General features: G+C 36.8%; 1 protein-coding gene across 1 annotated transcript; it reads right to left on the bottom strand.

Moving 5' to 3' along the window:
* Positions 1-227: 227 nt before the first annotated feature.
* On the bottom strand, positions 228-5,515 carry LOC141251654 (uncharacterized). The gene is made up of 16 exons (XM_073670380.1): positions 5,386-5,515; positions 5,243-5,278; positions 4,555-4,623; positions 3,032-3,188; positions 2,787-2,873; positions 2,700-2,704; positions 2,471-2,559; positions 2,206-2,292; positions 1,694-1,768; positions 1,526-1,627; positions 1,399-1,452; positions 1,209-1,301; positions 1,037-1,129; positions 862-966; positions 677-775; positions 228-263 (listed from the first exon to the last, which is right to left on the bottom strand). The coding sequence occupies exons 1-16, from the start codon at positions 5,513-5,515 to the stop codon at positions 228-230; spliced, it is 1,317 nt and encodes a 438-aa protein (XP_073526481.1).
* Between the last annotated feature and the right edge of the window lie 6,057 nt (positions 5,516-11,572).

Genomic DNA, 11,572 nt, shown 5'->3' with positions numbered 1-11,572 from the left:
TATGTTTATACATATATTTATATAACCCTGTAATATACCAGAATCATTGCAATTAACCCAGCATCGCATATATAGATTAAAAACATTGATTCTAACAATATACAATTACACTACCAGAATCATTTCAAACACTTCATGTTACGAATTCAACATGCATATTCGATCAACACCAAGTTATGAACATACGTACTAACTAGCAAAATAAATATTGAGGAGCGCATAACTAACTAAGTAGCAGCTACAACAGTCTCGACAACCTTTTCCTGTAACACAAATATACAACATATTAATAATATATATGTTAGATCTCAACAACCTTTACCTTGACTGTGATCTATCTTGTTTTCGCTCGAGGTTTAGGTTGGCCACTTTGAACCCCATACACTTTCAAACTCCTGATCAATAATGAAATAATTATTAAGATACCACATTTATTCAAACTCCTGATCGAAGAAAGTGAGGGAAGAAAGGCGGGCGGGAAGAAAAGGAATCGAAGAAAGTGTAGGAGCGAAGAAAGTGAAAGGAAGATAGAGCGGGCGGGAAATTTTCGGAGACGGGAAATTTTGGGAGGGCCAGATTTTCCAACCAACAAAAATCACCACCTTAGCCCAACCGAAGGAAGTCAAAACCGAAATTCAAAAAGGGTATGAATCCAAGTTTCATGAGTAGGACTTACCAAAGTAGGATCACCAACGAAGATTCTGGAGAGGAGGTGGCGGCACTCAAGAGAGATAATGATGTTGTCAGGGATGGAATACTGGACTGTTAATATTCTCTGAATTAACACAAGAGAAAAGAGTCTGAATCCAAGTTTCAGGAGTAGGACACTAAGAAGATGAATACAGTATGAGAATTATTCACCTGTATCATCTTCCTGAAGTCCTTTGGTTCATCTGGATCCTCAAAAGGATATCCTCCCATTAACATGACGTATAAGGTCACACCACACGACCATACATCAGCAATCTGTGATACCAGTTCAACCAGATCATTAATGTCTGCTAACTTAACATATACCATACTACAACAGCCTTACCTTGCCATCATATTCTTTCTTGAGTAGAACTTCAGGGGCTATATATGCAGGAGTCCCAACAGTTGATTTAGGTTGCGAATGATATAATGATGACTGAAACAAAACAACAAAACCATACATTCTTCACAATGTATTAAAACATAAAAGAACGAAAACACGAACTTATTCACACCTTAGAATAGCCAAACTCACAAATCTTGAGGTGAGGAGCAGGGCTTCCATCTAGCAATGTATTCTCCAACTTCATGTCTCGATGGCATACTTGCTTCAACAAAGGAATAACAACAAAACTATGAACATCATTGAAAACACTAACTAAACAGTATTACAAACCTAAGATACATGAGATAACATAAACATACCATTGCATGGCAATAACTTACATCTGATATAAGTTGTTGGACGAAGAAGCGTGCCTGTAAGCAATCAAGTTAGGGAGTAACACAAACCTAACCAAGTTAAAATGAAAAGTGAAAATGTTATTGAAACCTCATCCTCATTGAATCGTCCTGCATTGCATATCCGATCAAAGAGCTCTCCTCCAGATGCATACTCCATTACAATTGCGAGATGAGTAGGTGTTAAAATTACCTAGTGTAGCAAAAATTATATTGCATCCCTCATGAAAGTTTAAAAGAAGGAAGGTTCAGAGCTTACCTCTCTGAATCTAACAATATTTGGATGCCTCAATGACCTATGATTGATTATCTCTCTTTGAACATTTTCATCTATCTGCAGATATAAAAAGAATTAAAACAAGAGATTTGACAGAATTTGTGCTTTGAACAGAGTACAAAGATGAGTAGATTGCTAGACGAAAGTACCAAGACACATCACAAAAAGGGGTTATCCTTGTTCAATCTGATCCATCCATCCATAGAGAGAAAAGAGCACCATAAATGGGAAAACAAATTCAACACAGAAAAAAAAACCTCAACAGTTACCAAAAACAATTACCTAAACCAATCAATGATGCTACATTCGGAAACGAGCGACACGTGCTACGAATGTATAAGTTATATTGGACAGTCCATTTAAACAACATATCGAGCAAGATACTGTGTCCAAATCCAAATCACAAGCTCGCAAAAGCGAGAACTGACAGAAACCCTTTCAGTCAAATCTCGAATCACAAATCTAATAAATCGAGTTGAAGAAAGTAAGAAGACCTTATCTCCACGCTCTATATACTTGACAGCGACAAGCTCGTTTGTAACCTTATCCCTAAGCAAACGAGCAACACCGAAAGTAAGGACCTTATCTCAACACTTCTTTACAGAATGTAAAAATCTCAAACATAAGCTGCTACATTCTGTTTATAAATCCAAATAATGGTCAGATAAAAAAAATACTACCCTATCCATAGTAGACCAATTCTATCTTAAGAACTTAGCATATAAAAAAATATAACTCAACAACGAGTGGATAAACAACCACAAGTCCACATGGATTAGCTATCACTACAACTTTAACCAGCAATTGACATTTGTATAAGTTCCTTGTCTCATGAACCAATTGCAGACCTGAATGGTGCACATGACAACATACAAAGTGATGAAATACATTCACAAGCAGTTAAGATGACACTCAAAATGGAGAGCTTGGACAAACACATAATAAAACCAATATTCAAAGTCACACTACTTATCATATCTAATAACACTATCACTATCAAAGACATATATGGAAAACTTAATTGCAGATCTTAAAATTTGATAACACTGATTGAAGGTCTTAAATTTCACAATACATCTCTTTAATTCTCTTCCCACAAATCTCAGCATATTTGCTCCTGGCATTCAGTTGCTTAGTTCTATCCTCAAGCACAAATTCTAAGCTAACCTCAAATCAAGTATACTTAGTATAAGATAACACATGATGAACCAAATTATGCCACCATCCAATATTTGCCACAACATAGCTCACAACTTGAAACCAGCATGTTGATACAAAACCGAACTTCTTCAAATTTGAGGAGAAACAAAAGAAAAATACCTAATCTGGCCGCTTGGAGATTCAATTTGAGGATTTCGCACATGAATGGATAGGAGATTGGACAATCTGTGGCAGACCTCAACATGTTTACCAAGGGCTCGATAATCCTCTCTCTCGGTACGACATGCTCCCCCCTTTTCATTTTGTACTGTATACCCTTAGATGCATAGATTTATGAAGCATATGTGTAACACACAATTACATGAGATGGAAAAAACAGAGATCAATAACCGAGACAGATAAAAGATTTTAATAGAAATGGGATTTTTAATATCAATTTCATCTTCAATTAGTAGTACCTCTGGAGGAAGAGGGCATTGGTCAGAGGTCCGCCCAAGTTCTCGGATTAGAGGATGGCGGGGTCTGATTGAAAAATTGCCCAAAATAGGGTTATCTGAATTCAGAAAGACTTTTGCGAGGCAATTGCAAATCGATTAGACACATAAAGTAGAAAATAACATTAATTAGGGTTTGCAAAAGGACCTTCTTGCTGTGAAGGGAGAAGCCAAGAACCAGAAGTCCATGGCCAAAACAGGGCACGCCATGGGATTGAAACGGAGGGGTAGCGGCATTGCTCACTCTTAGACGCTGAGAGAGGCGACCTGGACGTTGGATCACTCACGCTGCAGGAGACACCGTGAAAGGGAGGGTTGGCACGACCACTTTGTCAGCGACACCAGGAGAGGAAGGGCACGACCTTGTTTCCAGCGACACCGAGATAAAGAGGATGAAGATTGGCGCGGTAGACTCGATCCACAGAAAATAGGAACGGGAAGAGTTTTAGGTCTTAAAAGGGAGTGAAGTGGTTTTTAGTATAGAAAGCAAAGCGGGCCAGAATTTTTTGGAACGGGCGGGAAAGGAAATTGTTTGGCGGGCCAGAAATTTTTGGGCTATATTAAAGTATTGTAGTTATAATACATCGGTTGTATAATAAATCTAATGTATATACTTGTTCTTAACTCATCAACCTAGTATAAACTATATACATCGGTTAATAAACGTATTTTACACCGGGCGTATTTATCTTTATACATGTGTTACAAAAATATATGGTGTATATAGTATATACATCGGTTATTTACTTTCCCGCCTCCTACTTTATACATTGGATAACAACCAAAACACATGTATAACAAAAATATGTAGACTTTTACACCATGAGATGTACGCCCGGTGTATATCTAGTGATGTAAAAGGGGTTTTTTGTACTACTGATAGCCTATTTTCTAGAACTTGTTCTTGGAGTTCGGTATGTTGAAATAATTTCCATATTTAGTATTGAACTAAAGTTAAAGTTTTAGTAGTTTCACGATGTGCGTTTATCCACTTTTTACCTAAACAAAAGTTGTTTTCTTTTCTCTCTAATTGAATGAATTATTGATTAATTGATTGATTGAATTCTAGGGTGATCATCTAGGATTTGGGTTGATTTATCACATTTCTTGGGTTGTCTGTATCAGGTTAGGATTATATTCCTTTGACTTCAATTTTGGACTAGCTTAGTGATGGTTGATGTTTTCTACCACCATATTCTCCATATTCCTTGTTTATTGTCTTTATTAATTTGAATTCATTGACGGCTTCATGGTTAACTAAGATAGATAGGATTAGAATACTCAAGTTCAGGTTCTAATTAATTTAGAAAAAGAACAACTTGAATGAAAGGTAGAGTGTTTGGGTTTACTATGATCATCAATAGCACTAAACGCTGATATGAATACTTTACTAAGAAGCTTTCCTCTACCTTATTACATCAATTGTTTGTTTTAATTTCCTAGTTATAGATTATAATACAAAATCCCTTTTTTCGTATTCCTTGGATTTGCATGATTGATTTCATAATCCATGTGAAATCGACCCTTGCTTCCCTAAACTACTTTTATTAGTTAGTGTTTGGATTGTTAGGAATTATAAATGATTGAATATCTCATTTTCATAGCGTGGGATTTGTTAGGATAGTTTTAGGATTGACGTCGTTGTTGGGGAGTCAACTATTTTTGTCTATTACTTTTGTGATTTCTGTTTTTCATATCCTGGTGTGAACCACTACATGGTTCACATCCGTTTTTTTTAATTCGTCCCCTTTTCTTCAATTACAGAGATCGAGCAAAGGGACGCCCAAGCAAGACATCTGGAAGATGAAGCAAACAAGTTAGTGGAGGATTTTTTTATACTGAGATTGAAATTGAACAAGAAGTTCTTAGGCAATACCATGAGAAAGAGTTACATTAGAGACTTTAACTTCTCCTAACATTGAGCAACAAAACTGGGTAGTGGCATTCGCAACTCTTCTTGAAGGTTAGATATATGATCTTAAGATTGGGGTAGTTCAATTACTGTATAAGTTTTTTTACTGCATTGGAAATCATATTCAATAACTAGACGATTTATTGAGGTTTTCACAAGTCTAGGGCCAACCGACGTAAATGAAGTGTAGATGAAGATGAGATCGTATTCTTTTTCCCTGAAAGAATACGATCTCATCCTCCAGAAAGTGCTAACAACTAGGTGGAACTAAAGAGGCTTTTCTTAAGCAAATATTGCCTTGCTACCAAGTTTAATCACCCGAAGGAGAAGATCAACAATATTGAGTAGTGTGTTGATGAGTCGTTGTATGACTACTTTGAGTTGTTCAAGAAGGTAGTAAAGAACTTCTCCTACCATGTTTATCACGCACAAGATTTGATATTTTATCTCAATCATGGTCTTTGAGAGTCGTCGTATGTTTAATGATGCATCTACATGTAATATTTTGGAGATGACCCATGATGAGGTTGCGGACATCTTATCCACTCTTGCAGATGATTCATGAAGTACAATGGGAGATATCCGGTTAGTAAGAGTGTGGAGAGTGCATCACATGTTGATCCTGATGAGATATCGCTGATAAAAGAAGAGATTAGGAGGTTGAATTTGTAGGTACACTACAACAGGTTAAGTCTTGTGAAATAAGAATGTTATGGAGATTAGCTATACCCTACATATGCGTGCCTGACATTTCAAGAATAGGTGAAGCTATGTGTTTCAACAAGGCCAACAGAGACCGAGATTCGATGGTTAATACAATCAGCCTTGGAGAAATCACCTTAATTTCAAATTCGAGAACCAGTTGAATCCACGTATGCGTCCTCCGGTACAAGCACCACAACCCACCTATGATGAGATGTTGAGAGAGATGATGCAGCACAACACTAAGTTCAATGCTAACATGAAATAATCAATTGTTGCGAATATGAAATTGCAAAAGAACCAATCAACGGTGCAACCAATACAAGTAAACTTTGAGCAACAACTAAGTCAACTGACTTCGGTTGTAGGGCAGATAAAACAATAAATCTCAATTTTACTTCCATCCCGGATGGTGAAGAATCCCATCATTCATATGTGAGTTCCTTAAGTTGTCAATTTTTTAATAATGAATAATCAGACATTTAGGGTAATTGGGAAGATTTAGAATAGATATATTGTTTGAATGTTGATTTTGAGGAAGAAACAGAGAAGATTGTCAATCTAGGCATGATCGGCGACTGCCTAGAATATTTTAGCGATCGCCTATCACTTGAGACTTTGAAGATAGCCTTGACATGAGACTGCCGGGAAATTTGGGGCGATCAAGGAAGCCAAATTTGAATCACCGCCCAATGACCACCAAACCATATCAGTGATCTCTGGTAATTGCCTTTGTTTTGTGCGAGATGACTGCCACCCGAAATTACTATAGGTGATAACTTATTTAACATTAAGACCCACAAATGGAGATCGTTGATAACTAACAACGACTTCCCCAGGACTTCATTCGATCCCAATAATTCAGACTCCTTATCTATTGGTTCAAGCTCTACTTCCGAGAATCCCTATGCCCGGTCGCACCATTTCCATCGGCATTGAGTCGTATGAGACTTGTGAAGAGTAACAAGGACATATTAGAGACGTTTCACGATGTCAAGGAATATGTGTCTTTGTATGAAGAGATGAGAGCCAGTCCTCATTCGGAGAGATTCATAGATGAGATGAAAAGAACTAAGGAGGAGAAAGGCGTTAGAACAATCTCAGTTCTTCATTCATATCTTTATGAGTATTTGGATCTAGGTTCGTTGTGCTATATTAGAGTCACCATTCAATTGGAAAATAGGTCAAACTTCCTTACCCTAGGGAAGTTGGAAGACATATTAGTTAGCATGGGTATTTTACTTTTCCCTCCGACTTTTACATCCTCCAAATGTACTATGAAAAGAATGTGGTAAACATGATTCTGGCGAGATATTTTATGATAACTTCAAATGCTATTGTTGGTGTGCGCAATAGTTTGATGACGATGTGGTGTAATGGTAAAACCATTAGTTATAATATTGACGGGACGACACCACCTCTCCAGTTATTCATTCCCTTTGCAGGATAGATATAATTCGAACCAACTCTACACGTCTATTATAAGAGGTACGAGAAACCGGACGCTTAGTGAGATAGATGATTTGGGTAGTTTCCCCAGTTGTCTAATATTGCAAGGAGAAGTTAGTTCCCCGTATGTGGTACATGATAAGAGGAAGAGTAGAAAAAATATCCTCGTAGAATACTAGTTATGGGGAGCAAATTTTTAATCCAGAGAAAATGCCAAGAAGCCTAATATAAAATGCCAACAAGGATGTGGTCACCAATTTTTAGATGATATGTGTCTATAGGTTTGGTGGGTGAAGGTCGTGCAAGACTCCAGGACGAAAGAGTGAGTTGAGCAATATGAGAGTCCTGCCAGGACCCTAAATAAGGTACTTCTCAGTAAGAAACCCGAGCGCAGGTTCACATAGGTGGAATAGTTATTAAGTGTCATATGAATATTCCTTATAAATATCCAAAACAGAAGTATTTGCTAAGAACATGATCGATCCTAGAGTGCAATTGTAGTTTGGTAGAGAAAGTTAAAACCTTAGTAGCTTATTGAGGGGGTTAATAGGTTGTGTATCAACACTTGAAAATAACTCTTGGTTTGTAATATTTGTGAAAAGTATAGTTTCACTTTACTAATCCATTTTATACAGCATAACTCTTTCGATCTTGGTATTTCTTTTCACCTATCACTTGTATTTCCTATGTTGTCCATAACTAGAAGGCATAATTGGAAAAAGACACAACCAGAAATAACAAATCCTAATTATGTATCCAATTTCTAGTTTAACACGCACGCAACCGGACTAACCACATTAAAGTTGTACTCTTTAATAATAATATACAATATAAAACTAAGTTATGTTTTCAATATAACAAAGCATACAAAGAAATAAACTTTATAATCAAGAGCAACACAATCAACATGTACGGAAAAAAAGGAACTGATAGAGAAATACTTAGGAAAACCAAAACTTTGTACAAACTTCAATAGTCAAACAAAGAGCTTAGTTCCTCATAACCATGGAAACTAAACTATAGAAATATGAACTGTGTAATTATGTAACCTCTGGCTCGTAAGGAGAAATGATCCTTATATAGGAGACTACTTGTCCTAGTTCTACCAAATAACAAAAACTGAGAAACTAATAACTACAAAATTTAATCCAACGAAATAATAGAGAAATAATAGTATAGAAGTCTATCTTAGTAGGTGCAACGAGAAACGACTCAGAAATGCTTGATATCCTTGTGGACGTGGGACAAGAAGAATATGTGTGTGGGTCGCGCACGTAATAGTCGTTAAAATCTACCTATCTTCTATAACTGACTAACCAATTACCAGAAACGAGATAACCTCCTACATACTCATGGGGGCGGGGCACGGGCACAAAAGGTGTGAGTTGCGGTTGGTCTTCTGCCGACTTTCCTTCTTCGTCAGCCCCAACTTCAACTTGCTATTTATGGAACTCTTCAATTCTATAGCTCATTTGATAGATACTCTCTAGTCTCAAAAGTGTGTAAAAACCCATGAATATTTGATAATCTCTTTTATGGCTTGGGTGATTACAACTCAGCTATTATGGCTGAAAACTAACATAAATGTCTGTCAAATCTTGTAATTAAACCATCCCTATTCGCTCACATCAAATCTTCCATACTTAGACCTTTACTCACCCCAAGTAAGAAAAATCTAACTCTCAACCAGGTAATACAATGGTGTCAAGAAGTACAAGAAAATATGACTTCACAACACTAAACAACTAGTCATCATAATCCTTTGTACAAATAAAGTTAAGATCAATTTGAATAAATAATTAAATCTAACCCATACCTCACTATAAGCTGATGATTAGATAATGCTGAACTCCTTATACCTCCTCTTCTTATGTCACCTTCGCCAAAATGAGAAAACCTATAAATCAGTCTTTTTTTCTTTCTTGCTTTTTTTCTAGGCGCCTTATCAGGATTTTACCTAGCCACTCCTCTTCTCTTATAATGGGGTCAAATAATCTGACATCTCTCCATACCTAATATTGCACGAGTCTATACTGGTCCAGATTACCTGTTTATTGCATGAATCACCCCAAAGGATTTTGTACTCTTCTCAAGTTTTGATTGCTTCTTTGTGGCTTTTTTTATTTTTATTTTTTTGTATTTTTTCTTTCAAACATAATGCCATATTCACAAACTCAAGCAACAAAAGCATTAAAAAATTAACACTAATTTTGAATTTAAATGCTGACTCAACAAAACTACTACAAATCTAGTGGATTTTATACAATAATGAATTATCTCCCCCATACTTAACTTATGCATTTTCCTCAATGTATATCTCGGAATCAAAAGATAAAGAATAGGAAAGCTAGAAAAAATGATAGAATAATACGAAATAATGAAATGATGGACAAAATCCAAGGCACGAGTCGTGACATAAAAGAAGAGGGGTCCAACCGTAGCATCTGGTGAATAATACTATTCGGTACTCAGCAACATGGTTGAGGGAAATTTCAGTGCAAAATCTGCACTCATCTGGAACTGTTGTTGGTGGGCTATGGTCTGACACTAGAGTCATAGGAAAGAACAAATACCCATTGACATGAAAAGAAATGATAGTGGGACATCGTCGACACTAGAACGGTGTTACACATGGAAGGCGATGCTGTTAGATATGAAATAAAGCGGTAAATGGTGAAAGTGTTGTGAATGAAAAGTGAATACTTTTGTGCCTCCATGCATCTTTCTACTTTTGTCTTTGATTTTTCAGAGCATTTCAATCTTCTCACATTTTTTACATGATTTATTTTTATTTATTTTATTTTTTACGCTCTCTTGTAAAGTTAAGGATACATAACTCCCCCTGTAGGGAAGTGGGTGGACCTTGAGAGAACTTGGAACGTATCCTTTGTACCTACAAGTTAGTCTGTATACCAAAACAATATGTCATCTCTCTCTTTCTCCATCCTCTCCATGTAGGGAGCTCACAATGGATCTCTTCTAATTTCGTCAAGGTCAACCCACTTCCCCTACAGAGGGAGTTATGTGATTGAACTTCGGGTTTTTCTTTATTGGCTCTCTAAGAAAAAGAAATAGGGTCCGGTAGACTTGGGTGCGGAGCATGGCCAAATTGATGCGGGGCACGGCGAGGTCAAAATGGATGGCGTTGAAGTTAGAACATTGATCATATCTTTTTTTACCCCAAAAAAGTTCTATGACGAGCACGACGTTACAAATGCGGGGCACGTCATAGAATTTGTTGTCTCGGCTTCAAGATAATCTTCATTGTCAAAGTCATTGGCAAAGAGCTCTTTTTCTGTAGATCTTTCATAATTCTTCTCTCTGGCACAACACATATAGTTCGGTCCACTTTCTGCTCTAATTTTCTTTACAATCACTACACAACCACTTTTAACTTGTGTGTGATATCAGTCATCTCACTCATCCGTATTTTTAGACAGTCATCCAGGTTTTGTGTCATGTTGGCTATCTGGTTTGTGTGTGACGTGATTCTTTCCACAGGGTCAGGTCTAGTGGTGTTGGATGTACCAATCTCATCTTTTGATTCTCCCTCTATGCATTGTATGAACTCGGAGTTTATCATGCAATGTGCTAGTAATCAGGTCCATGGTAAGGGTGGTTGTAAGGTCTATGGAACTGCTCCTGAGGTCGCAGGTGGGGTGGTGCTCTAACTGGGGCCACATTAACTTGCGAACTAAAAAACTGGTAGAATATGAGTAACGGTGGTATAGAAACAGTGGAAAAATGGACATGGGTACAGTCGTTAAGCACATTCAAATGTATTCTTTATGAATACCCAACATAGAAGTATATGGTAAACACACCGTTAATTCCACTGAGAGCTTGTAGTTTAGTGGAGAAAGATAAAAGCTTTAGTAGAAGATTCAAGGGGGTTTTATAAATGCTTGAAAATAACTTTGGTTTGTAATATTTGTTGAATAGTGTTTCTTTCACTTAACTAATCCATTTATACAACATAAATATTTAGATCCTTGTATTTCTTGTCACCTATCAATACTTATTCCTATTTTGTCCGTAACTAGAATCCATAATAGGATTAAGACGCAACAAGAACTGAGAAATCTCAAGTTATGTATGCAACTCATACTTAAACACGCATGTAACCAGACTGACCATGGTAAC

The sequence above is a fragment of the Phyllobates terribilis genome, unplaced genomic scaffold, assembly GCF_046119375.1.
Source record: "Phyllobates terribilis strain yellow unplaced genomic scaffold, ASM4611937v1 Scaffold_7391__1_contigs__length_37983, whole genome shotgun sequence".
NCBI lineage: Eukaryota > Metazoa > Chordata > Amphibia > Anura > Dendrobatidae > Phyllobates > Phyllobates terribilis.
Note: the sequence above shows the minus strand (reverse complement) of the source record. Positions and strands in the feature narration are given on the sequence as shown.

Coding starts and splice junctions, on each gene's coding strand:
- LOC141251654 (XM_073670380.1), bottom strand. CDS start 5,515: ATGAGATCGTATTCTTTCAGGGAAAAAGAATACGATCTCATCTTCATC. Junction 2,293..2,470: donor CTAATCCATGTGGACTTGTG/GTTGTTTATCCA, acceptor TGTTGAGATAAG/GTCCTTACTTTCGGTGTTGC. Junction 264..676: donor TCGTTGGTGATCCTACTTTG/GTAAGTCCTACT, acceptor TTTGTGTTACAG/GAAAAGGTTGTCGAGACTGT.